The sequence below is a fragment of the Cinclus cinclus genome, chromosome 5 (assembly GCF_963662255.1).
Source record: "Cinclus cinclus chromosome 5, bCinCin1.1, whole genome shotgun sequence".
Lineage (NCBI taxonomy): Eukaryota > Metazoa > Chordata > Aves > Passeriformes > Cinclidae > Cinclus > Cinclus cinclus.
In genome coordinates, this window is record NC_085050.1 from 73293136 (window position 1) to 73320738 (window position 27603).

Genomic DNA, 27603 nt, shown 5'->3' on the forward strand with positions numbered 1-27603 from the left:
AATCAAGCTCATAATGACAATGACTGCATTATTAATTTATGCAGGTTTAATTAAGTCAAACATAGGAAATGAGGGCACATATCTGGACCCCTGCACTCCCCTGTGATAAGTGACAGGCCAGAGTAAGATCCAGCAGCCTGTGCAGTGCTCAGCTCCCCCTCTCTCCTGCACAGTTTGCCTTTTCTGAGACCCATGGAAGTCAGGAATGGAGAGGCCTCCAGGACCCACCAGTGAGCAACACTGGGCTGTCGTGGGGTGGCAGAGCAAAGCCTGTGTGCTCTGCATAAGCTGCAGTCTTTAAATTAGAGGAAGAAGGGAAAATGTTACCTGATTCCAAATCTAGTTCAAATTGAGAATCACTTTATTGTGGCCACAAGTCTCAAGAATACTTACTCTCAAGTGGCAAAAAAAACCCCAAAATGCAGTATTTTTGGGGCTACTGCATCACAGTTCTTGTGTCTTGTTTATTGTAAACAGTGATGTGGCTGCTGCTGGGGCAGGCACTGAGCATGGCCCATCCCTGCTCCCTGTCCAGGGAGCTGCCCCAGCCAGCGCTTCTCTCACAGCTTGCTCCTGAGTTTTATGTTTTCAGAAGACACTATTCTTAGCTACAGACACGTGGAAGAATGCAGGGAAAAGAGATTGCAGATGCTCTGGCCACCAGGGCCCTCTCCATGAGTAATACAAGAGGAGTGGAGGGGATCAGCTGTTCATTGGGCTCTTCCTTACAAGTCCCCAAAGGCAGCCAGCCTATTGCTTTCCTCCGTGTAAACACTAACTCCTGTCTTCTCCAGGAAGAGAAAGGACAACTGGATTTCAGTTCCTGCAGTACCCCTGATAAGTCAGGAAAGCTGCAGCCCCATCCGTGCAGCACAGGTAGAAGGGAGGATGGGCATGTGCCCTTCATTTCCAGCTGCTCGGCGTGTATGGTTATCCTGAGGAACTCTGGACGGTGTTGGGACCAAGCTCTTGCTGTGAGCTGCAGGGGAGGCAGAGGATGCTCTCACCTTGGTCGTGGGCACGGGGTCACGACAGAAGCACTCATTTAGAGAGGGTTATCCTGCAGGAGTTGTCCTCTCCTGTGTCTCCTTAGGGCGTGTTGGAGAGCTTCCTGGGCACGGCTGTCACCGGTGCCATATTTTGCCTTTTGGCTGGTCAGCCCCTCACCATTCTGAGCAGCACAGGACCCGTCCTGGTCTTCGAGCGGCTCCTCTTCAATTTCAGCAAGTGAGTATGTGAGGGAGAGGGCGGAGGGCAGGAATGTCCCACACGAAGGAAAGCCCAGCCAGGGAATGAGGAAGGAGGGGATTTAGTGCACAAAATGAAATGTCTCGTTCCTTGTTGAGATCCAGTGCAATCACACCGGGGATTTTCCCAGCACGCATGTCCCAGGGCGCTGCCCAGTGTGTGGCTGCCTGTCTCTGTGGGGCCTCCTGAAAAAAAAAAAAAAAAAAAAGAAAAACAAACTTTGGCCACTTCAGTCCTCTGTGAGGAACTTGCTCTAGTTACAGTGTGCTGCTTCCCTGACTCCCATAGGAGCAAAGAAATGAATCCTGCTCTTCACGAACAAAACCCCATGGCTCTCAAGGTTGGCAAAAATTCATCCAGTACTCATTTGAAATAATCACTATTATTTGTGATAAAAGCAGAAGTGTCTGTGGTAGAAACAGCCTGCAGAATTCTGTGGTGGAGCTTTCCTGCATTTCAAGGCACTTGGTTTTTTTCCTTTAAACTGGTGTGAAGAGGTTCTACTCCCTCCGTGTTGTTTTCAGCTGACACCCAGAGCTAAAGGGAGCCCATTTTGTTAGGTGTGCTCATTGGCCATTCCCACATCTGTAATACCAGGAAGATACACTGGAATCCCCAAAGGAATCAGCGGCATGGGTGATTTCAGCCATGGGGCAGGTGATCCTTTGGCTGGTGTTCTGCAAGCAGATCATTTTAGGTTACACAGAATACACCCCAAATCCCTTGTAGTCTGTGTTCTCAGCATGCCATGTTGTGCAGGACTTGTGTTCCTACATGGAGGGGAGGGATGGGGGCTAAGAAAAATGGCTGGAAAATTAGATGATTCCAGGAAGGGAAACTGGAAACTACCTAAGGGTGAGAGTTGCACAGTGGAGCAAGGCGGGGGGTGGGGGGCACCCTTCTTTTCTTCTTTCATCTGGAATAAATGAATAGAGCCAAGAATGGACATGCTGCACCTGGTGGTGTCACGCCTGCTGGACAAAGCCCGGGTGCAGCACACAGCAGGAAAAAAGCAAGATAGAAAAGCACTTGTGTTTTGGGAGGGAGAAGGTGGTTACTTTTTAACCTGAGGAAGAGGAGGTGGTTATAAAAGCCATTGTCCTAACAACCTGCCACAGCAGAAATGCAGGAGTTTTTTGTGTTTTTTTTACAAGGAAATTGGAACTAAGTGCTTTGATTTTTAAGTAATGCATTTGTGGTTTTTCATTTTGACAACACGCTGTTCCCTGCTAGGAGCAAAAGTAGAAAAACTTCCCCTCTCCTGACTCATTTAAAGTGTGCCTCCATGTGTGTGTCTGAAAAGACCCCTAAAAACACCTTGCAGACCCAGCCATGTGTCTGGCCTCAGGTTCTCCGTGGTGCTGGCTCTGGGGACCAATTCTACAGGACACGGTGCTTTTCCACATGCTCTGTCAGCTTCATAAGTGCTGCAGGAATTTGAGGAGCAAAAGCCAAAACAATATCGTTTAAAGTTTTTGAAGTTCTTCAGTGGTGTGTAGTCAGTGTAGCTGGGTTTCTGCCAGCTGCCTTCAGATGGATGGGACCTCCTGGCCCCTCAGGCACTGACTCCAGATATTTCAGAGTTGTCACTCAGGTCTTCTAGTATTATTTTTGTTTTTTCCCTTCTCTTTTTCTAAATCACTTGGTTTCTTACTTGCTCCTTGCCCTCTTCCAAGTCAGGGCTTCTAGCTTCCAGAATATTACAGCTGCCTGAGCCTGCCAGTCCCACCACCTCTTGCTTTCTTCCCCAGAACAGACAGTGGCCTTCCTGACAGGTCCTTATCTGCTCCAGTGTTCCCTTTAGGCACTTCTTCATGCCTAAAAGCCCTCCTTGGGGCTTTGTGCCAGCACAGCACCTCGGTCTCAAGCAGCAAAGAAAGGGCCATCGTTCCCCAGAGGCAATGATGCAGTTGGGTGCACAGTTCTCCGTACTCTGCCTGGCACCAGGGTTTGTCACAGAATATCCTAGGTTGGAAAGGACCCATAAGGATCAGTCCCACTCTCTACACCTGGCAGGACTACCTAAAACTAAACCATCTGACTAAGAGCACTGTCCAGAGGCTCCTTGAATTCTATCAGGTTGGGTGCTGTGACAGCTTCCCTGGGGAGATAGTTCTAGTGTCCAGCCACCCTCTGGGAGAAGATCTTTGCTTCATGTCCAATCTCAACTTGCCCTGACTCAGCTTCATCCCATGTACCATCTGCTTTGTACTTCCTGATCTTATCTAACCCAGTGTTTCCTTTCTTGCCACCCTTGTCTTGTTGCAGGGACAATGATTTTGACTACCTGGAGTTCCGCCTCTGGATCGGCCTCTGGTCAGCCTTCCAGTGTCTCATTCTTGTGGCCACCGATGCCAGCTTCCTGGTCAAGTACTTCACCCGTTTCACTGAAGAAGGATTCTCTTCCTTGATCAGCTTCATCTTCATTTATGATGCTTTCAAGAAGATGATCAAGCTAGCCGATCATTATCCCATCAATTCCCAGTTCAAGGTGGATTATATCACACATTACTCTTGTGCCTGTAAACCACTGGATCCAGGTAAGGGAGTGTTCATGACCTCTCCAGTTTGTGGGCAGGAGGTGGCCTTGGCTCTCCTTTTCCCTCATGCTGCCGCCCAGATAATTGGTAGATTATTCCTTCTTTATCGGTTACCTTGGGATATCCTATCTTGGTCTCAGGAAGCTGAGAGGTAAATTTCACCCTGTATCTCAGGTGGAATGCCAGTATAGCTGGCCTTCCTGGAACTCCTCCAGAGAGCATCATGACCACTGGAGAAGCTGCTTCTGCACCCACATCTCCTGGCATCCCTGTGGCTGTCATTTCCAAATGGCGCTCCTCCAAGAATTCCACAAAGGGGCAGAAGTGGTGGCCAGGTCACTGCTATGCAGCTCAGGTCACTCCCGTTTCAGGAGCTGCATTTATTCAAGGCGTTCCCCAAATGTGGGTGGTTTCCCCCTCCTGGTTGCATGGATGAGAGACAAAGCACAAACAATCCTTTCCAGGAAGGGAAGTGTATCCACAGGGCAGCCTATCTCCGGAGCATAGGCTGCATGGCAGGTGGAGCCAGTGTACCTTATGGCTCTGGGAACAAAGGGCTACAAAACCCAAATCCAAACTGAGATATTGCAGCAGAACTTTTGTTAGGTGTCAAAATGACCCAAGACACAGACTCTCAGTCAACAACGTGAAAAAGGTCTTGGTTTATTCTTCTTTACAGCTTAGCCATCCTGACTCTGACTACAGCAAGCTCCTGCTGTAGGGTCCAACTGCAGGCTCTGACTGCTGGCACATGACTGCAGATGTTGGTTTGCACACTCTGAACACAGCTTTTACCTAGCTCTGCTGTGGCCACAGGCTCCAACAGCAGGCTCTGACTCCATCAGACCCAGACTGACCTCACAGCACAGCTTTTACTGCAGCAGCTCTCTTCCTTGTTTTGTTCTCCTTTGTGTCTCCCGGGATTGTTCCTTCTTCCTACGGGCTCCCTTCCTCCAGGTTGTCCCTGACTGGCCAACCCAACCCTTTTATCTCACACTGCTTTTTACTAGTCACAGCTCTGACCCATTAAGGGCAAGGCTGTTCTTGTCCTTTGATAATTAGTACAACTGTGACTTTATCGGGGTGAGGTCATCTGTAATCTCTTCTAGGCTTGCACGGAGAGACACTGCCTGTGCCTTAGGGAAGCAGGGACCGCTCCTGGGATCCCACAGACAATGGGGAGTGTTTAAGAAACTCGATCTGTGCCCCAAGTAAAGTGCGGGTTATCTTGGCACACCTGTCCAACAGGAAGAGCTGCTGGCTGCTGCTTGCAGGTGTCAGGAGCTGGTTCCCTGGGAGCTGGGTGCCTGCCTTCCCTATTAAACACAGGATCTTGGTGTGCACCTGGATGCTGGTCTAGTTCTGCCTCCACTGGAATGTCAGAGTGGTTTCCTTTTTGAAACTAGGACAATGGGAATGGCCAATGCCAAACTGGAAATCTCCATTTCCCATTGAAACACTTGGGGCTCTCCAGACATCCAAGTGCAAAAAGTTTATTTATACAAAACCTCAATAATCCATAAGGACAGGGGCCATGAGCTCATTTGCTGGAAGGATTGCATTTCTAAATGAAATTTCAAATTCATGATTCCTAATGCTGCAGAAGCCACAGGGAATGCTGCTCCTTCTTTCAAAGAAATTATCCCCATCCTGTTGATTTCAATTGCTTGCTCTCTTCTGTCTTTCTTTTAATTCAAAACTGTGTTTATGCTGGACACTGAAATGCTTTTTGCTTTTCTGGATACCTTTGGCATTGTGCTTGCATTTGAAATAAATCGTTAGGAGTGTTCTGTGGGTATTTAATTTAATCCAGAAATCATTAGAAAAATATTGGAAAGCTATGAAATATTATATTGTCTGTCTGGTTTTTTGAGGTTTTTTTTTTTTTAACCGTGAACTCAAAATATAATCCCAGTTGGGTTTGGGCTATGCTTTGCTTAACCTTTTCTTTTTTTGTTTTGTGAGTGATTCATGATCGAGGCTTTTGAGTGTCTCTGAAACACTTGTGACTCACTTTACTGGAGCAAAGAGGTGGCAAACAGCTTGACAGAGTCAAGAGATTATTTAATAATTGGAATTGCCTCTCCTTCCTAACTGTTTCCTGCTCACCATATTGCCTTTTTTCTTTTCTCTTGCAGTTAATAGCTCATTACTTAACAGGACAATGGTGCTGTCAGACGATGAGCTGGTCTCTCCCTCCTCCGAGCTGGTGAGTTCCCCTTGGGAAGGCAGGGATCGCACGGACTGCAGAGTCTCATGGTGCCACTCTGCTGGCAAGCTTTGGATAATGAGGAGGAACAAGTGGAGCTTGATGGATCACATCTGCATCTGGGGGAAGGAAGGAGAGACGCAGAGTAACAACCCCTTGTAGTCAAACAACAACAGGAAAATGGTCTCACCCAAACTTTTCTATGATTCCATGATTTTTAGCTTCTGCACGATGCCTCGCTGTTCCTCTCAGATACCCTGTCACCATTCCTGTCCCATCATGGGCAGAGTGTGCACAGCCTTATGGAAATGTTCCATTCTTTTTCTGCAGGACAACACCACCATTGACTGGGCGGCTCTGACAGCCAAAGAGTGCTTGAAGTACGGGGGTCAGCTTGTGGGCAACAACTGTGACTATGTCCCTGACATCACCCTCATGTCTTTCATCCTCTTCTTTGGCACTTACACCTGCTCCATGGCCCTGAAGAAATTCAAGACCAGTCGCTACTTTCCCACCACTGTAAGTATCTCTTGTCACCCATCAGTCTTTCTGAGGGCACAGGTCAGCCTTCCTTTCAGAGCTGCTGTCCTGCACACAAGGAGGGATGCTCTGCAGAGAAGCCAGGTTGCACTGGCTGGGATAAAAGTGCAGCTGGTTGTTGGATCTGGTTATCAAAGGTGTGCCTGGGATTGCTCCCAGTGGTTCTGGAGAGCACAGGTAAGGCAGCAGAAGAGCCGAGAGGAGCCAGGACCTGTTTAGGTGATGTGGCAGGGATTTTAAAGGTGCTGAAGGCAACCCTTCTAAGCTTACAGGCACGTCTCAGGTGCACCTGCTTGTTTTGTTCCCTGGTGAGGCTCCCAGGCCAGACATGTGAGCCAGTGCTTCCTGTGTGTGCCAAAGCCTTTTCTCTCTGAGCCTGCCCTGTTTCTGGCATTCTGACACACAGGGATTTATCCTGCATGGATGTTTACTGTTTCTCTGTGTTACAATTGAACCTCTCTTATTTTTAATAAAAAGGAAACAAATTCCATCCAGGCTGGAATGCAGCTCAATTTATCTGTAACCATGCAAACCCAGGAAACCTGGAAGGAGCAGCAGCTCTGGAAAGCTCACACAGTTCCAGGCTAGTGCAGTGGCTCCCGTCTGGTTCAATTCTGGGGTCTGATTGGTGGCAGCTCTTAAGTTGTTCTATTTCAATGACTTCAGGAGGGCTGCAATCTTAGGGATTTAGCTAAGAAGCCTGTTTTGTTTTCCTGTCTGCTTAGTGTGACTTATTGAACAGCAAACAACATAATATCTGCCAGTCCTTCAGAGTATCTCTTTTGTGGACGTTTGTGTTGTTTTCATGCTTCCATTTAGGCTTTCAGAGAACACGGTAAAGTACCAAGGCATGTGTGGCAAATGACACTGGACATAACGATGGGCATATCTGTGGGACAAGATACAATGAGCTTGTCTTGCCAGGGTTTCTCATGTAGACACTGAAGCATGGGTGAAATGGTGTTTTGTGCTGCTAACTCCTGTGGTTGTGGTACTGCGTCTCTTTCAGGCCCGGAAGCTCATCAGTGACTTTGCCATTATCCTGTCCATTTTGATTTTCTGTGGAATAGATGCCCTGGTTGGTGTGGACACACCAAAACTAATTGTGCCAAGTGAATTCAAGGTATGTTGTTGCCAGCTTGTTTGCAGGCTTTTGGAAGAGGTTCCTTTTCCCTCACACCTGTCCTGTATGGAATGATTTGCCTTCAGAATAGGAATGTAGTCAATGGTCTGGAAAAGGCTCGTTGACTCAGAGGTTTACTCAGATGCTTTTTGTTAGCATCATTTTAATTGGCTGATTTATCTCCTAAATTCTGCCTCCATGCTTGGAACCTTTGATTGATGTTAGTGGGAAGAATGAAATTGCCAAAGCTGAAGTGTGTCCGTGGAGCTCCATGGCTGGAAGCAAACCTGGCTTTGGGACATCATCGTCCCTGTACTGCACCTCTAACACAAGCTTTCTTTTCCTTGCCTTTCCAAGCCAACCAGTCCTGAGAGGGGTTGGTTTATCCCACCTTTTGGAGGGAACCCGTGGTGGGTGTACCTGGCAGCAGCCATCCCTGCCCTGCTGGTGACCATCCTCATCTTCATGGACCAGCAGATCACCGCCGTCATCGTCAACAGGAAGGAGCACAAGCTCAAGGTGGGTGTGCCTTGTGCCTGGAGCACGTGCAGGGGTTGATTTTTCCTCCTGTCATCTTCCTCCCTCGTGGGCACGAGCCTATTCCCTGTCACTGGCTGCTGTTTCTAAGCAGGAAAAGTGGCTTTGTAGCCAAAACTGCACTGTGCTGTCAAACAGGAGCAATAAGATGGAGAGATTTGGGACATACCAAGGGCATAGCCCACCCTGGTTAGATGTTATTTAATGAAGAGCTGATATGTAACAGCCTAAGATGTAGTCATGTTTTGAAAACAGATTTTCCAGACCAGTGCTATGCAGTCTTTCATGCCTGTGGGGTTTTTTTCCTTTCCCTGCACGGTCACTTCTATTGAAAATACTAAATTCCTGTGAAAGGAGACTCTCCCTTCCTGTTAACAGGGCAGGTTTCAAGTGGTCTGGCCTGCGGGAGTAATGGTTCCCTCAAAACCTAGGTAGTAGTGGGTCTTTATTTAGATAGCTGCTTCATCGGTTATTGGGAGAGCTGTTGGAAATAGGAAGGGGCCTTCTGCTTGGAAAAGAGGAGGATGTTTCAATTCCTGTGGTCACTGTAAACATTAGACAAGTAATGTGTAATTTAAGATCATCCCCCAACCTGGGGGAAGGAGTTAAGTACCAGGAGAAGGGAAGGGTTTCTAGTGCACAGTGATGACTGCTGGCTGAGGGTTTGAAAGAAACCCCTCAGAACACCCTTGTTTGCCACCTGGACCTGGGCAGATAAATTCAGTACGGGGCCCTTGTCTTCCTCAGAGATGGCCAAACAATTTTAGGTCTGTGTCCTGTCTGCACCTAACCAAGCTGACATAGCATTTTCTTAAACAGTGCAAGAAAATATTCCATCTTCTTCCCTTATGAAGAAGAGACCCCTCATTTCTGCAGCTTATGAACCACTGAATGTGATTTTGCTGTCAGCACTGGCTGTACTATTTTACTAACAAAGTTATAAACACTCCAGCAAAGTACTGTTTGATGTAAAAAAAATGTATTCCCTGCTTGCTTTGTTATGGTTTGAGTATGGTATTTTATAGAACTGAGGGTTCCCGAGCCCTATCCTGTTGTTCCATGCAAAAAAAAATCACTTCTATACAGGAGATCTGCCGTAGGAAAAAAGTTGGGTTTTTTTCTGCTCATTCCTTGCTGAAGTGTTGGCAGGGTGTTGCTGGGTGCCCATCCCGGTGCCACCAGCCAGCCAAGGTAAGCAGCACACGTGTGAGGGAAACAGTGAGGACTATTCAAGAGAAGCTGGATTGTTCTCCCTCCTGGGTCATCCTAGGCCTGGATCATTTGTTTTTTTCCAGTGAAATCAAATTGAATGGGATTTAATAAAGGTTAATCTGTTTTCAAATAGCAAACCTTAGAGGTTTGTCTGCTGTCTTTCTGAAGATCCCTTTTCTTGGTGGCTCTTTTGTTTCTTCACTTCTTCTCTTGGCACTTGAGACTGCTGGATTTCCTGCTTTATTTCATGAAGGATTTTAAAAATAGAGGATCAGGGATGTTTGAAAGGGAGTCAAGAATGAGGGCAGCTTTTTCCTTTGGGTAGGACATGTGGCTTCAGTTGTTCTTGTTGCACGCCTGAAGGAGCCTGGGGTTGTATCCTGAAGGAGATGCTTCCTTATGGTGTTCACAAGAGCCGATGTGTTTCTGATCTTTGGCTCTGTTGGTCTGGGTATTGCAGAAGGAAATGCTGCCTGTCTGGTGTGCCTCTGCCCTGCTCCATAGGCATTTGGAGTAATTCAGCTGAAGGTTGTTTGTCTCCCTCCACAGAAAGGTGCTGGATATCATCTGGATTTGTTCTGGGTGGCCATTCTGATGATCGTCTGCTCCTTTATGGGGCTGCCCTGGTACGTGGCTGCTACTGTCATCTCCATCGCTCACATCGACAGCTTGAAGATGGAGACGGAGACTTCGGCCCCTGGAGAACAGCCCAAGTTTTTGGGAGTGAGGTATGTCCGACCGGGAAGACTTCGTTACCTTGTTTGCCTGCCAAATCCTTTTGTACAGGGAATTTCATGCTGCTTTCTCCCTGTTTCCAAAGCCGGTTCCTTGGGCAAGCCCCCACGTGACTCCTACCAAGTGAATTTGGCCATGTCAGACACAGTGTTCCTCTGTTAAAGGAAATAAATTTCCTGCATATTTCTCTATCCAGGGAATCTAAGCAAATTCCTTAGCAAATGTAATGGTCAAACATACACACCTGTCATACCTAGTGCAACCAGCTCTACTTAATGAAGCATTTTTTCCTGTGTTTGGTTGCCTTAATGAAGTGGTTTGAAGTGCTTCCAATGGGATTACTCCTGGAAATCAGGCTGCTTGTTTAGGTAACTAAATGGAAATTTTATGGGCTGACTTTGAGTGCTCTGAAATATTACTGGCCGAGGTATTTTTGGGTGTGGGAAGCCCTGTGAGTGCTGCTGAAGGCACATGCTCAACACCCCATGAAGGTCTGAATGATTTAGCCAGCTGTTGGGCAGGGCTCACAATGTGTGGCTGATGATTTATTGCCTCTGTGCATGCTCTAAGTATGGCTGTGCAGGGACCTGGGAGTGCTGCAGCACGGTCTGGAGTGTTTACCCTGTGAGCGCACTGCCCCAGGCTCAAGTTGCAGTGCTATGTTAATCCCCAATCAATGAACAAAACCGTCTGGGGGTTTAAAACAGAGGTCTTGGTCAGGATCCAGCCACCTGTCTGATGCTGTTGGATGAAAAATGTGGCTGCAAAAATGAGTTTTGGAGCTCCTGTTGGCATGAAGCACTTGTGGTGCTGACTCAGTGATGTTGTTTCAGGGAGCAGAGAGTCACCGGAGTAATCGTTTTCATCCTGACTGGGGTGTCTGTCTTCATGGCTCCCATCCTGAAGGTAAAGACTGTTTGCAGTTCTTAGACAGCTTTAAGTCCAAACCCTTTGGAAGGAAACACCAACATGGTTGCAGTGTGCTAGAACAGGGGCCAAGTTCAGGGCTGGGGTTCTTGGGCACTGCGGTCTTCTTCATTTTAAGGTCATTTCTCCATGTTTGCATAAAATAAACTTATCTTTTCTTCTGTGATTTCTTTTATACCTCTACTGGGCCTGTGTTTTATGGAAAACATATTCTGGTTAAAGGTCAGAGTATGCAAAACATGTTTCTGGAGGAAGCAGTGCAATTAGATGGCATTTCTTCATCTCCTGAACCTTTGTTTTCCTGTGAGTTTAGCCAAAGCTTTGGACAGATGTGTTGCTGATGGATCTGGTAGGTCGCTCTTTTCCCAGACCAGAAATACGGTCGTGTGTAGCCATGGAGAAATGCATCCCTAGTGGATCATCAGATTGTAGAAGGAAACTGGAAAACCTGCTTATGCCTGTCTTGTGGAGGGTGCTGCCTTCTCTGGGGATAGTGATGGAGGTGGTGCCAAGCACGGACATGCTGTCCAACAGGAGATGTCAGCTGCAGGAGCCCTTGTCCACGGATCCACAGGCCGATGGTACCAGCAGAAGATGTCAGACCAGCAGCACTGTGCGTTGTCCCTGTAGGAACGAGCAGATGGGTGTCTCCAGAGTTTCTGGAGGCTGCAGATGAGTTTTTTGCAAACTGCAGGGGCTGTGAGGCACAGTGCAGTGTGAGCCTGAGGGGAGGAGGCAGGCAGGGAGCAGTGATGCTGCCCCTGCAAGGAGTGGAGACAGTGGCTTTCCAAGGCAGTGTGTTCCTGTTCTTCATTTCTAAGGCTGTTTGCACAGCTCAAATTTTGTTGTCTCGGGGAGCAGTTTCCACCTCCACACAAACGGGCATTTCCGTGCCTTTAATTTTATGACTGATTGTGATAGTCCTGGTTTTTAGTTTTTGTGACCTTTCCCTGCTAGATCACTCTCCCTCTATTCCACTGGGGTCTGTCATTGCTTCAGTCATTAATTATTTGTCTGTACTTCCCCTAAGACAGTGTGTGGGGAAGATCCTTGCTGGAGGACGCCTGAGGATAAGTCAGCATGCTGCTGGCCCATGTGCCAGCAGGAAGGACCTGGCAGCATTTCAGGACCTTTAGCAAATTCCAGTGGCAGGGTCCTGCTGGATAGAGCTGCACTGCTAAATGCATTTCAGAACATTTCAGTCTCCTCCTGCCAGTCGCAAATTGAACGCTGACAATCCCAAATTTAATAAACCAGGCAATCCACAGAATAATCCCAGCTCTGTCTTGTGAGGGCTTTGCAGTGGTTGTGCTGGTTTTGGATGGTGGTGGTGTTTCTGCTCAGCCAAGGCACATCTCCACAGAAACATCCTTGTTCCTGCTAGGAGGGTGACAGGCACTTGGCTGTAAATACAGTTTTAGTCCTGTTGGCCTGCAGCAGCTTTGCTTGGAGCACCAGAGCCAGCCCTCCCATCGTTAGGGAATACTTGGCCAAGAGAAAGTCTTCTGAAATGACAGCACTGCTTGCTGCTCAGCAGGTTCAGGTACTGGGATTTCACCTTGGGGTGATCTACAGGAGTAATCATCATGGAATGGTGAAATAAAACTTAGACATTTGTCTTACTTTTAAAAAACCCCATGGAAATAAATACAAGGGGAGGAGAAGAGAGCAGTGAAAATGAGCTAGAAAGCTCAACTCTTGCTTGCTGTAGCTGCTGTTGTGTCGTGTCTCATCCCTCAGATCCAAAGAGGGCTTTGAATCCCATGGTCACCCACAGCTTTGTGAGCCACCCGCCGGGTCCCCGTCCCTCTCACAACGGTGCTGGCAGACCCCACGCTGCAGAAAAAGCATTTACCTTCAAATGGGAAAAAACAGCGTGGTTCACTCAAAGGAGCAGATAAATCCAAGAGAAGGATGAGTCAGCAATGAAGAAGCTCATGGGAGGCGATAGGCAGTGAGACTCAGGAAGGAAGGAAAAGTGCTCGCAGCGGGGTTTTGGATGGCATGAGGCTGGGTGACTTTGGTGCTCATGTGCCCCCGGGGAAATGCCTGCTGGGAGCGATGAACAAGGTGATGGGGATGCTAAAACCCTGGGTAGCTGCTGTGTTATTTGCCTCTTTCATGAGCTCAGGGCAGAGGTTGGAAGGGGAGGGTTCTCAGTGCAGCAGTGCTGTGTGGGAACAGTGGGTGCCGTGGCCTGGCTGCAGCTGCCATTCAGTGGCAGCCCCCGGCACTGCACAAGGGGCTATCCTTTGATGCTCCTTCCATCCTCCCTGGGCACCAGTAAATCCCACAGAGGCTGTTGCTCAGCTCCTGCCTGCGGTTTGTCCCTGTTCCTGTCATGCCAGGCTGGCTGCCCACTTCTGTGGTCAGGGACAGAGACTCATTCCAGGGAGCCTGTCTGGTGCTCCCCTGCACCTTCCTCACTCCCAAATGGAGATGTGCTGGATGTGGAGGAATGAGCAGCACTTAGCAGTGTGAGGGAGCAGAAAGTGGTGTTTGAAAGGACACATCCTGGCAACGAAGAAGGGAAGTCATTGTCCTGTACTTGGGAGTAATTCTGGATTAATGTGCTCGAGAGATAGAGCAGGAAGAGATTGGGTTGGTGTGACTATTGTTGCTGAGGTGAGACTCCAAAGAACAGCCTTTCTGTATGGATCTGCCCGGCTTACTGAGCTGGACTGAACATGGAACCACAGGATTGTTTCAATTGGAAAAGCTCTCTGAGATCACCCAGCCCCACCAGCACTGCCCAAGTCACCACTAAACCATGTCCCCAAGCACTGCCTTTAATTTCCTCTAGAGATGGTGACTCCAGCACTGCCCTGGAAGGCCTGTGCCAGCCCTTTCTATGAATGTGTTTCCCTAATATCCCACATAAACCTCCCCTGGCACAACCTGAGTCCATTTACTCTTCTTCTGTCACCTGTTATCTGGAAAAACAGGGTACATCACATACTGTAGGATCATGCTGTTTTTTCTTCTCTGCCTTCTGCTTCCAGTGACACCACAGATCAGAGGTGAAGTGCAGTTGGAAGCTCACTGGAACACTTGTGCCCACCTGTTCCTTAACTTACTCAGTGACTGGCATCATTCCCTCTGGTTCTTGACAAGATGTCCAAGTCCTGGTGAAATGGGAGAGTGGGATTGCACAAATGTCCTTGTGTCTCTCAAAACACAACAGAAGGGCTTATTGTTTGTTCAGCTTTATTTTGCTTGATTATTTCTATGGCTTCATAGCTCCATGTTGTGTACTCAGGGGTGCAGTTTGAGCTGATGACCAGCTGGGAATGCTGTCCCACCATGTGTTCATGGGGAGACTGTTCACTGGGCTCTCCTGCTCTTGTCCCACAGTTCATTCCCATGCCCGTGCTCTACGGTGTCTTCCTCTACATGGGAGTTGCGTCCCTCAACGGCGTGCAGGTGAGTCATCAAGCAGCACAGGGCTTCTTCCACAGCCCCCCAGCTTTACCTTTCTCCTTTGCTGCCTCCTCTTCCTCCCCGAGAAGCCCATGGAAGGTGGAAGCTGGTGACAAACCTTGCCACAGGCCTGGGTGTCCTGAGATGGGAGACCGAGGCAGAGTGGTTGAGTGGGCACTGTCAGTGCCGGGGGCTGCTTTGTGAAGACCTGGGTCCATCTTGGGCAACCAGGACGGGGCTTGGAGCAACCTGGTCTGGTGGAAGGTGTCCCTGCCCGTGGGATGGGGGGTGGATCCCTTCCAAACCAAACCTTTCCAGGATTCTACAGGCTTCTGCTCCAGCTCGGGTTCACTCCCAGGGTAGTTTGGGCCCTGTGCCACAGACTGAAGGCAAACAAGGAGGATGATTTATGGTAGTGGGGTTATTCCTCAGTGCTAAGGAGCAGGGATGTTGTTCTCCAGGGAGGGGAAACCAAGGCCCTCTCTTCATCATTGAGGAAATCTTATGTAAAGGAGCCATTCTCATGCCCAGCACCCAGAGCTGGCCCAAGGAGGCTGGAAATGGTTTTGTTGCTTTCTGGCACCCTCTTAATTGTGGCCTTTCTTTTTCTTGCTGGGTTGCGCCCTAAGGGGAAGGCACTGCCTGTTCTGTGAGCCCCAGAATTCCCTCAGGCATTCTGTAAAACAGCTCCAGCTTCCATTCAGTGGTGCGGGTTCCTCTGGTCCCGGCAGTGGGCAGGGAGCCCATGCTCCAGCAGGGGACAATGAGGGGATTGTCCTGCTGGCCCTGGGGCTGCCTCTCCTGGAGGGGATTTCCCCTGCTCCCAACCCAGGTGGTGGGGGGACTGGGGTCAAGAGTGTTTTTACTCGATGAGAAATGCCCCTTTTGGTTTAACTCCCAGGTCCATCCGGTCCAGCAAAGGGACACAGCTGGGAAAGCTGCCCATCTTCCTTGCTCTTTGGTGAGGTGCTGTTCTGTTTTCTGGCAATGCAATGTCTGCCCTCGCCTCTGTTGACCTGTGCTCCTCATTTATTTGGGGGAAACAAAAGCATGGTTCCTGAAGGCTGAATGTCTTTCCTCAGCAGAAGCAGGGAAGGGGAAGACGGCAAAAATGCCCCTGAGTGTGATGCTGACCCTGGTTTGGGCATTCATCTTGTTTTCTCTCTTTTGTGCATGCTGGGTTTCATTTCAACATTTCTTTGTTTTCCTTTCCAGTTCATGGATCGTCTGAAGCTGCTCTTGATGCCTCTAAAACACCAGCCTGACTTTATCTACCTGCGCCATGTCCCGCTGCGCAGGGTCCACCTCTTCACCTTCCTGCAGGTGGTGTGCCTGGCCCTCCTCTGGATCCTCAAATCCACTGTGGCTGCTATCATATTCCCTGTCATGGTAGGTGATACTCTCCTTCACATGCCTCACTTTCACCTCAGCCTGCTCCTCCCCTGCTTGTACGCTCCTGTAAATGTGTAAATCCAGCCTCTCCCTGTGGAGTGTCTGGCTCAGGGCTCCACTCACAGCACTCCTGTAGGACTGCACGGGGTCAGTGTGGCTGTTGGCTGCCTTTATGTAAATTCTCTGGAGAAAAGCGAGCCTGGGAAGTTAATTTTTTTCCCGGGAAGGTGTAGTTAGTGTTGACCGTTCCTGGCTGCCAAGGTTAGATTTGCTGTGGTTTTTCCTTGAGCTGCATGAAGCAAGGAGAGGGGCATCGTTTCTCTTTTAGTCCACGCTAGTTACCGGATAGAAAATATCTCCCTGGCTTTTAAATAGCAAAATTGACAAAACCAAGGAGGAGGTTAAGTGCTAAGAGGGATGCCAAAGGGAAGGAAAGGGAATGTCTCTGCTCCTTGAACTCAAGTAAAAAGGCACTAATGTTGTTTACCATCAGTGGGTGATTATTCATGTTATTACCAGAGCTGTAGACACTGTTTGGCACTCTGGCTTGGAGATGGGTTGGATTTCTGCCGAGGCAAAGCTTTTGGAAACTCCTAAATAAATCTTGGCCCCCGGTCACCTAATTTCAGGTTTGTGGACAAGTGAAATCTCAGGTGTGGGGACAGATAGGAGCTGCAGTGCTTATTTAAAGGGAGAAAAGGAAGGAGGGCAGAGCCCAGGTAAAGAACCAGATGGTGATGAGAGGAGAGATGATGCAAGTAAAAAATTCTTCCAAATGTTCCTGCTGGGACACGCGCTCCCGGTAAAAGATGTTAAGAGTCAGTAATTCCCACTAATGTGGCATTCTGACACAATTCTCTGTGCCTGGCTCTGCTGCACTGATGCTGGGAGCTGAATCAAAAATCTCTTAGCCTGTATTAGAATCTGAGTGAAACCCAAGGCTCACAAAGTTTGTTAGAATGGTGCAGGCTCAGGGAGGGCACAGCCACAGCTTTGATGGAGCTGGATATGATGGCAACAGCTCAATTTTCTGCCCTCATCAGCAAAAAACTGCGAATTTCCAGTTTGTGAGGATTCAATACCAGCTGGCCAATACCAGCTCCCTGTTTATTTAGAGGAAAGGCATTTTCAGCACAGTGCTTCACAGTGGGATCCTTACGGGTGTCTGCATGGCATCTTTCCACCCCTGAGCAATTCTTCACGTCTGTTGTCACGTCTTGAGTTTCGCAAGTCAAAGCTTGAGGTCTGTTCCTGGGAATTGTTTGTGCTGTGGATTGTGATTGCTTGGGACAAAGCTGTCCTTAAAGGCAGCCTGTTGGGAATAAGTTTCAGCTTCCAGCCTGCTGATGGACCCATTGGCAAAGCCTCTGTGGGATCTCGGTGGCCTCTACTGGGGGTGTCACCCCCAGTGTCCGGGTAAGGACCCGTTTTAGACATGTCCCTTCCTTTTTTTCCTGGTGCTTGCATTGCAGTCTTGCAGAGAGCAAGCTTTTACTCCAGTTTCCTGGTGCCACAATCCCAGTCAACTTTATTCTGCAAACTCTGGGGGCATGGACTGGCACTCGTCTGGTTTCCTAAGAGTTCAGCTGGGCAAGCGGCGAGAAATAAGTCAAGGTTTCGTTGCTCGGGCTGTCCCGTGAGCCTGCCTCCAAAAGTAAATGAAAGGGCTCATTGTTTTTAAATTTACTTACTAATACAGGAATACTGAGTGATCATGATACTGGTTTGTGTCCACTGCTTCTGTTTTTTTTTCTGAAATGAGGCAGTCACAGCAGAACCTCTCAAGCTGACAAAGATGTCCCAGGTGTTCACCACCTTCTTTGTATGTTCATTTACAGCCAGAATTCAGGGGTGTGGGCTTAGAAGCAGAACTGAGAGGAATGCAGTGTTCCAAATGAAAGGTAAAATGTGACTGGGAATCCCTCTCTGCCTTTACAGATCTTGGCCCTGGTGGCAGTCAGAAAAGCCATGGACTACCTCTTTTCCCAGCATGACTTAAGCTTTCTTGACGACGTCATTCCAGAAAAGGACAAGAAGAAGAAAGAGGATGAGAAGAAGAAGAAAAAGAAGAAGGGCAGTATGGACAGTGACAATGATGATGTAAGGAGCTTCCTGCTTTTGTCACATTCCTCCTTCCTAGGCAGCTAACCCCTGGCACGTTCCCTGCCCTGCCCAGTGCTGAGGCTGGACATTTTCCAGCCACTTGTGGAACTGACAGCTTGGTCTTTTGCTGCTGCAGCAAACAGGTCCCAAAGAAAACTTAATTCCTACACCGTCTTCCCTTTTCCAGCCTGTGGTGGGTGGTGTGTGCATTGCTAGGAATGAAATCACACTTGCCAAGAGCACCAGGTACCTGCTGAGATGTCATGCCCCTTGCTAGAATGTCTCTCATCACCCTGCCTCCTCCAGCTTCCCTCCTATACTTTCTCCCCTTCGTTGTCTCTTACATTTTAGGAGGAGAATGCTTTTCACCAGCAGCTCTGGTCCTACTGGTTTTCTGTTTTTTTTTCTTAAATATTTTTGTAATGGCTCTTTTGGAAAGCACAAAATAGATGTAATTTGTCATATTGCAGGAAAAACTGCTCTGTGTTGGTAGAAGTCATGACCTAAATGTTTCCCGAGCATCTGTGCCCTCTGCAGTACACTCTGGTCCTCCCTCAGGTGGCAGCGTGCCCTCAGTAGTGAAAAGTGACCTGGCTAGACCAGACCCATGTGCCTTTGACTATTCTCTTTCCTCCTGTAGATATATATATATATATATTCATATATATTTATGAAGAAGAAATGTAGTCTTGGTGCCTTTAAATGTTCTTCTGCTCGGGTCTAACTCAAATCCTTTAAATTTTTATTAAAGTGCTAAACACACTCCATGGTGAGTTCTAAGCATGGTGCCACTTGTTCCACTCATGTTCATGAAGAAGGGTCTTTCCTGAGTATAGGGAGAGGTAAGGTCACCTGAAGCTGGAAAAGAATCCCATTTTAGCACAGCAGGAAAAGCAGCCGGGAGGATTGGCTTTCAGTTCAGACAGCAAGCTGCCCTGTCCCATCATTCCTCCCATTCCCAGGACCAGGGTTTTCTTTAACACCTTTGAGCAAACCAAAAGGAGATTTTAAAAGAGGCCCTACTGAGTCATCAGCCAAGGTTTGACTCCATCCCCTCCTCCTGACTGCTGTGAATCCAGCAGTGTTGTATCCTGAGCCATGGCTTCCCTCTCTCCAGTAAGTTTCATGATATTTCTTCTCTTCCCAGACTTTTCCTCAATTCCAGGTACAGTAATTAATCTAATGGCTAAGACATTTTATGCAAAATACTGGTTCTTAACTCTTGCTGGTTTTTTTTCAGCACTTGCTTTTACCTGCTTCCTGAACATACAGCGCTGGGCAATTACTAGTTGGATTATTCTCATGCTTTCCCTTCCAGAAATATCCACCCCCAGAGTTAATCCTGTGGGATCTGGGGGGCAATGCATGGACTGGAGTTCAGCCAAGGGAACTGCTGGGTGTTGCTTGTGCTTTACTTGAGTTATCCCTCATCCTCAGAAAAACAGTCCCAAGGAAACATCTTGCGTTTGGAGTATGAAATAAGGCACTGGACATCAGTTATGTTAAAAAATAAATTAAAAATAAGAACAATAATCCAGAGAGAGCCATTCTCTGGCCTCCTTAGTGTTTTCCTGCCCTGACTGGAAGGTCTCCTCCCTGCACCCTGGTGTTGTGGGTCTGCTTCTCTTCAGGAACAATGATGTCCCAACATTTCTGGCAAATCCCACCTTCCTGCCTTTGCTCAGTTAGGCAATATCAGCTTTTCCTTGGCTATGAGGAGTTCCCTGTGTTTTTGAAAAAGCAAAGCAATTCCAAGCACGTCCTACTAAGCAGAGGCAGGTGGGTGAAAGAAAGCAGTGGGATGTAAAATCCTGCTGGTACCCCAGCTCTGCAGGACCTTGGCCTTTCCCTGTGCCTCATCCTCACCTGGTTGCTGTTTTCTTCGGCTGGGCCGGGGTCAGAGTTCTTTCAAGGGCTCGTGCTGATGAACCACAAGTGGAACTGAGGCATTAAAGAGGGAGCTGAGCCAGTCTGATGTAAGGAGCCTCTGCTGTGTCATATCTGGGTCCTGTAGAGCAATTGGGAACAACCAAGAGCTTTTACAAGAATCCCAGCAGGATAAAGGGTTTGGGTGAGCTTTTCCAGCAGCCAGTGCCCTGCTGTGTCTCCCCACAAATGCATTTTCCATCTCAGTTTCCTGCAGCCAACTCCAGGCAGAATGGGACGGTATCTTTTAAGAGGATGGGGTGGGAAAGGAGGAGATTTATTACAATTTATAATTCCACAAGATGATCCTTTCAGTCTGTTTTCTTTTTGGAGTATGAGGGTATGAAGGGAAGTGGGATGCAGTGGGGAACCAGTGGAATCCATCAGGCAGCCAAGCCTGGAGGATGCTGTTCTCTTTTTCCTTCTTTTCTTTACCTGTTCCTACAGAACTATGTGAAGGATAATTTTAATGTGTGGGAGACGATAAGAGAGAGAGCAGTGGGAATATTCTAAGACCTTTTACACGTTTTTTTCACAGTCTGACTGCCCCTACTCAGAAAAAGTCCCAAGTATTAAAATACCAATGGACATCATGGAGCAGGAACCTTTCCTAAGTGATAGCAAACCTGCTGACAGTGAGTAGAACTAAGCTCTTGCATGCCTGCTTGACTCTGACTCGCACTACAAAAAAAATATATATATGTGTATATTTAGAGTGATTTTTAAAAAAATTTAATCTTACCTTTTACTTCAGAAGTATTCTCTTGGTTTTTTTGGTTTTTTTTTCCCCTCTCCTTTTTAATTTCCAGGCCCCTGCTTTATGACACATTTTGCTTTTGTGAGCTTTTTTTTTTTCTTTGCTGGTTATAAAATCAGTGTTGCTCCTTCTGGTGCCTCCAGTTTAAGTGCTTTTCTCCAGCTCCTGACAGGTCTCCTGGCCACCCACTCTCTCTTCCTCTCCTCTCCCTCTCCCCCTTGGTGTTAACCTGCTGATGGTGGTATTTATTTTTTTTTCCACTGAGCCTGGTGTTCTGGATTTGCAGCACTGTCCTGTTACTGTTTGTTCCCTTAGGTGCCAAGCAGTTGCAAAAATCAGCTTTTAACAGAGTAATTAATTATTTGTGTCATTAATCTGCACAAGCAAAGATCAGTTGGCCATTAACATATTTCCCTTCTTAGGTGGTTTGTACTCTTCTTTTCGGTTTTAATTCCTCATGTTAATAGCTGTACCTGATGAATTTAATCTTTAATTTCAGTCATTCCCACTTTACATTTTTCTCTTTTAAGTGAGAAATCACAGCTGACCTTGGTGTTTTTTTTCCTTTGGGATGACTTTTTAACATACTAAGGGTGCCATATGCCCTTTTCTTCTGAGGTGGGAGGGGAGAAATACAGACTAAAGTAATTGAGTAGTACAACTGCCAGGCTACTGCTTCCTAGGAACAGGACCTAAACCCCCAGATGTGTAGATCCTTAAATTACCCATAGGGCTTAAGAGCTGGGAGCCAAGTCCCTTTCCTTTGGGTACCATACAGATGCCTCAGGGAATGCCAAGCATTACCCTGTGACTTTTAGATACTGAAACACTTAGGGATTGGGATTATAAAACAAAACCATTGGAAAGGAAACATTTTTGTGGCTATTTGGATATCCTTAATGTTTTGTTGATGTCAGCACATCATGCAAAATCAGCCACAGGCAACCACATATCCTCCTCATTCCCTGTTTTTTAGTACATTCCTGATGTCCGAAAACCAGATTGCATCCTAAATATTGTTACTTGGCATTTTAGGATCAGATGCCTTTTTTCCCCCAGCATCTTAAGGGCCAAAATAGTTAAGGAAAATTGGTAGTTCTGCCATCAGGGTGTGACAGTGGGAGCGTGGGGTGACTGAGGGGTGCAGGTCCCGGGTAAGTGGCAGGCTCTAAACAGGGGGGACCCCTGGGAAACGGGGCCTGTTGGCACCCCAAGGGGTTTCACCTCGGAGGAGAGATGGAGTGCTTCCTCCACAAGCTGTAAATCCATCTGGCAGCTAGCAGGAGAAGAGCTTGGCCCGTAGATGTGGGTTGGAGGAGCTGAGGCAGGGCCTGAGGTGCAGTGGTGCTGCAGCAATGACAGTGAGGCTTTCTTCCCCCAGGAGAAAAATCACCGACATTCCTTGAACGCCACACATCCTGCTGATACAATTCCCTTCCTTCAATCACATGCCATGCCAAGGTAAGCACCCGGGAAATGCACCTCTGCTCCCCCTCAGAACACAGCAAGTTGCCTACAGGGAATTCTAAAAAAACACTGGCAGGACATTCCCTGCACTGGGTTGCTGCTTCCCAAGGTGATTATGAAGAAGTGGATTCCAGAGTTAGTCCAGCCCCTGGCAGTGCTTGGGATGGGGAGTGGAGAATCTGTGAGGGACCTGAAGGCTCCACTGGCCTCCTGGCTGCAGCACTGAGGACTGGTTTGGGAATCAGACCTGGAGAAAGATGTGGAGCTACTGGGGGGAGCGCAGAGGGTTGTTGCCAAGGGGAAATAATACATTTTTCCGTATCTGTGGTGGAAAACAGAGTAAATAATGATCTTAAACTGCAGCAAGTAAGAAGTGCTCGGAGTCCAGTCCCTTGGGGCCAGCTTGGGCCTCCCAGCACCAGGAGTGGGATATGGACCGAGGCAAGTTTATTCCGGTGAAACATCAAAGATGTGTCTGTGTTTACAGGTGTTAGACAGGCGCTGAAATTCATCCCAGTGGCAATGCCTGGATTATTGCAATGGCAGCTGAGGGGTACTGTCACAGCCTGGGGTGAAGCACCAGGGTGCCCATCCCTGGAAGTATCCAAGGGCCAGGTTGGATGGGTCTTGGAGCAGCCTGGTCTAGTGGAGGGTGTCCCTGCCCACGGCTGGGCACGGAACTGGATGAGCTTTAACCTTCCAACCAGGTCACTTCCAACCCGAACATTTTGGGATTCTGTGAGGCTCTGAGGCTGGATACTTGGAGCTCCATGGTCACTGAAATGGGTGGTTTTGCCTGCTGCAGTGAGCAGTGTTCAGACCAGCTCATTCACATGATCTGTGTGTGGGCCTCACCTTAAATTCAGCTGTGTACTCCCAAAGCCTGGCATTCGTACTGCACTGACCTTGTCCATCTTCTTCTTCGCAGCCCTCCACGAACTCCAGTAAAAGCTGTGCCTCAAATTAGAATAGACCTTGAGCCTGAAGACAATGGTTATTTCTGGAGGAGCAAGGGAACAGAAACTACTTTGTAATTTGTCTGTCTGTCCAATCTTTTACAAATTCACCTTGTTACTAGCCAAATGTTAAGAAGCTCCCTGCTCCCGCCGGCGATGGTGACCGAGCCGCCCCGCTGCCCCTCCCTGCCCACGCCCCCCGCTCCCTCCGGCCCCGCGCTGCCCGGGTCTCGGATCTCCTTCTCCCGGCTCCGCAGCGCAGCGAGGGCAGGAGCGCTACGGATGTCACCTCACACCTGTGGGAATGCCAGAGCGCTGGCTGTTGGGAGCTGCTGTTTGTCTGGCAGAGCAGAGCTGACCTCCAGGCTAATTCCACGTCTGCTCCCACTGCTCGGAGATGCTGGAACGTGCTGCTAACCCTCACGTGCTCTCACCTGTGGATCAAAGAGAAGGTACTTCACTCCCAGCACAGACAGACCATTGCCATCGCTGTAGCATGTTTGGAAATGTCCCTTTCCTATGCAATTTTTTTTTTTAAAGAAACACTTTAATGGACTTAATCCGTCAGGTACATGGAAGAGTGTTATTTTCCTAGATTATTTTGTTTAAATTATGGGGGCCTAACCTACGACTTGTTTTTTTTTTTTTTTTTTTTGACAATTTTTTAACCTTTTTTTAATTACTGTAAAGAAAAATGAATTTTTTTCCTGCAGCAGGAAACATATAGTTATGAGTAGTTCTACCTCTTATTTCTAGATGCCAGGCTTTCTGTAAAAAATGTATTGTACCATATATAATGTGATTTTTACAAAAAACAAACCCACGACATCACACCACGATCTCCAGGATGTGGCATAGGGCTGGATCAGCTCCATTAACACCTTCTGCTCCGAAGCATCTGTTTTTCTTAGGGTTATGTTGTTTTTTTAAGTGGTTTTTTAATGAGCAGTCCCTGCTGTGAAGGAGACTTAAATCTCTTGTGATCTTGGAAGAGTCCTAAAGGGGTTGTTAGTCCAACGCTGCAGACAGATGCGGGTTGTATCCGTGGTGTTGGTTCCTGATGTGGGATCGCTCCCTGATTTTCTTGGAACACTGGGGTGTGCGTGCAGTGAGAAAGACCCGAGGTGTGCCTCAGGTACAGTGGAGGGGGGGAAGATGAAGGTGGCCTGCTGGGATGTTCACCCTGACATTTGTTCAGGATGTTCACCCTGAATCACACTTGGATTCGCAAACTTGCGCATCCTCCCGCATCCCACCCCTGTCTACCATCATCTACAGAATATCCCCTGAACCTTGGCTACTCAGCCCCAGACCTGGCAATGCAGCAGGACTAAGCAGGCCAGGCCCATATGGGCACCCCAGGATTGTGGGGTGGAACCAAGCCAGTGAACACCACAGGAGGAGAGAGGTTTTTTCTCTCCCGTCACATGTTTATACTGGTGCGTGCATCTAAACACGTATCTGGGAAACTGGGCTTCACCAGGACATGGGGGAACACACTAAAAGCTTCATCTAAAAATGAAAAACAAGACAAGAAGAAAAAGTACCCTGGCTCTCAGGGGGAATTCCCCGATGGAGACAATCCCATCACAGAGGATGGGCACATGCTGCCACTTGGTCCTTGCAAAACCAAAGTCTGGGTTGGTGAAGTCAAGAGGATTTTCTGATGGTGCTGACACCTTAAATGCCAAATTTTAGCATCTGCTCCCACACAGGAGCCACCACCTCTGTACCAGCCCCTACTCGCTCTCCAGGGGTCTCCCCTTCAGTTTCCATGAAATCTGTGTTGGGTATCCCAAGAACCCTGGGATGTTTCCAGGCTGAAACCTGCTCTACAAATGCTGGGCAGACCTGGGAAAGGCCTGAAGAGGAGCAGCTCTGGGATCCCCTCTGCTGCTGGAGGACAGGTAACTTGGGAAGTGTGATGCCAGCTTTAGCCAGTGCTCGCCATCCCTTGGTGAGCAGCAGTCCTGGCTCCCAGTGGGGACACAGGCTCAAGCATGGCCTGTGGAGTACACAGGAGCTGCCTGTGGGATTGCTGCACATCCTGCCCAGACTCTGCATGTGGAGCAGTCCCAGAGGAAAAGTGCTGTCAGGTGGATTGCAGGGGCTGTCCTCCATGGGCACAGCTTCCATCGGCTGGTGCCTGGTGACCTGTCTCCCCAAAACAGAAGTCTTCACTTCTGAACCGTGTTTAATACACTTCAAGTGTCCTGACTACTGTTCTAGATATTTCTCGCTTTGCATTGTGTTGTTCGTGTTGTGCTGAAGGCAGCGCCATGGACAGGAAAGAGGGTTCTGTTTTCCATGAGAAAAACCCTCTTCTGGCAGCAGGGAAGAGCCTGCAGCATGACAGGGACGGGTTCTCTGCACGCTGTATGCCTTTGAAAAGAACTGTAATGTCCTTTCAGTCCAAATTGGTTATTTTGGCAGAAAAGCCTGAGTGGGCGCTCCAGGGAGTAAGTGTGGAGACTGACCCAAAGCCCTCCAAGATCAGAGGCAGCCGTCAAAAATCACCTTCCCCCAGCAGAGGCAAGGTGCCAGCTCAGGGCAGGACACGCCGTGGCCACTGGCCACAGCCTGCTCTGTCCCACCCAGCCCTCCCCGGGGCTCACAGACCTTTGTATCTGCATAGAATCAAGTCGCACTTTCAGATACTTTTATTATTGAATTCTCATAAGTTCATCTTTGCTTTGGAGGGGAGAACAAGGACTTGGGATGAAATGAAGTGGATCAGCTGGTGGAACTAAAAGGAAAAAAGCAGAAAACATTTCAAACGTATTAAAGTGATTTTTTTTTCCAGTAATATAAAACATAAAATTCCTTATAACATTATAGTATTTTACAGTTTTATGAAGCTTTCTATTGTGACTTTTATGGAATCAAAAGATGAAGATGATGAGATATTTTAGCATTTATATTTTTCAAAATTAAATAAATGTATACTGAAAATAAAGTAACTTTATGCATTTATAGGAGAGTTCATGTCTGTTTTCCCTCATGATGTTCCAAGTCTTGTCTGATTGAATCAAGATCCCGGAATCAGTGAGCTGATCCAAGGGGCTCCCCCACACCCTAGCATAGGACCCCCGCAGCATCCAGTGGGATACTGGGGAGTGGTTGGATCTGAAGAGAGGCCAGGAGGTCTGCGGGATGGCACAGCATCTCTGTCTGACTCCTGTCGCCTGCGCACAGTGAGGATGAGGCCAGTGTGCCTGGGCTTCTCCGCCAAACCTCTGGTTTCTGGGCTGAAACTTGCCATGATCAAATTTGCTTTCTGAACGTGTTCCTTAGCCAGGAATAATCACTGGAGGACTTGGGAAGCCAGCAGCCATTGGAGCCTCTGTGGCACCCAGAGTACAAGTGCAAGTGCTCCCTGGACCCCCGGCAGCCGCCTGGCCCTGCAGGCAGGATCCCTGCTTGAACAGCTCTCTGAGCTCTCCTGGAAAAGCAGGGTCTGGCCAGAGGGCAGCGCCTGGAGGTGAAGGCAACCGGGGCTGCGGGCTGGGCTGTGGGCTGCTCTGGGCGTCTGCGCAGCCCCTGGGCTCGGTACCTCTGAGGGAACCGAGGATCATCTTAATCACCAAACCAAGGGGAGAAAGAAAGATCAGGAACTAAGCTGGATCAGCCTGAGAGGTCTTTTCGAATCTAAAAGGTTCTATTCTGGGATTGGAACATGGACAAGGGCGATACCGCTCGTCTGGTGGCGGGGAGAGCCAGCTCCTTACCACTCCAGATCCTTGTTGGTCAGCTCTGGTGCCCCTGGAAGTTTTGGAGCAAGTACTATTCGTAAAGTACTCCCCGAGCTCCCCGCGGACCGGAGATGTAAATGACCCCAGTGGTTTGACAGGTCTCACCTATTTCAGGAAGCAGGCAGCGGACATGGGAAAAATGCAGCAGGTGGAGCCCCGGAGCAGCAACTACCGCTCACGGCGATCCAACCCCAGCGATTCCACAGCGGCGCGAGGGGCGGGAGATACACGGGGCGGTGGCCCCGGGAGAGGGAGGGAGGGAGGGAGAGCAAGGGAGAGGCGGGCGAGGATCTCCCGCGGCGGAACGGTGGTCTGGGGGGGGCGAAGCGGGGAGCCCCGGGAGAAGAGCGCGCTCCGGGGCTGCAGAGCCGGCCCTGCCCACGTGGGGACCGCGCAGAGCGCGCAGCGCTGCGGCGGGGCCCAGACTGGGCCGAGGGCGCGGGGACCGAGCACTGCCGGGGTCCGCCGGGGGTCCCGGGCGGTGCAGCCTCATCCCCATCGGGAGGATCGAAGCGGCATCCGGCACGGGGATCAGTGCCGGGATCGATACCGGGCCAGGATCCACGCGGGTGGTTTTGCCGGTGCGGGAGGACGGGGGATCCCGGTTCCCGGTTCGGACGGGAAGCCCCCGTGAGGGCGCGGGATCCCGCAGGGCGCCCCCTGGCGGACACGGAGCGCGGAGCGAGCGTGGCGCCCCCGTGTGGCCGCGGGACGGCGGGGGGCGGGGCCATGGAACGGGGGCGGGGCCACGGGGAGCGT

The 27603-nt window shown here is 49.0% G+C and overlaps 1 protein-coding gene across 3 annotated transcripts in view; it reads left to right on the forward strand.

The window, feature by feature from the left end:
• The window catches only part of SLC4A4 (solute carrier family 4 member 4), a 115915-nt gene extending 89850 nt beyond the window's left edge, over positions 1–26065 (forward strand). For 2 of the 3 annotated variants that reach the window (XM_062493197.1, XM_062493199.1), the window contains 14 exons: positions 1094–1227; positions 3517–3788; positions 5927–5997; positions 6328–6516; positions 7547–7660; positions 8018–8179; positions 9959–10137; positions 10978–11050; positions 14426–14494; positions 15707–15880; positions 17822–17983; positions 20451–20547; positions 22051–22130; positions 23065–26065. In XM_062493197.1, the coding sequence (XP_062349181.1) occupies positions 1094–1227; positions 3517–3788; positions 5927–5997; positions 6328–6516; positions 7547–7660; positions 8018–8179; positions 9959–10137; positions 10978–11050; positions 14426–14494; positions 15707–15880; positions 17822–17983; positions 20451–20547; positions 22051–22094 (1740 nt within the window). In that variant the 3' untranslated portion in view covers positions 22095–22130; positions 23065–26065. Of the gene's footprint in view, positions 1–1093; positions 1228–3516; positions 3789–5926; positions 5998–6327; positions 6517–7546; positions 7661–8017; positions 8180–9958; positions 10138–10977; positions 11051–14425; positions 14495–15706; positions 15881–17821; positions 17984–20450; positions 20548–22050; positions 22131–22623 lie in introns of all 3 variants that reach the window. The other variant, XM_062493198.1, reaches the window with a different exon arrangement.
• The last annotated feature ends 1538 nt before the right edge of the window (positions 26066–27603 follow it).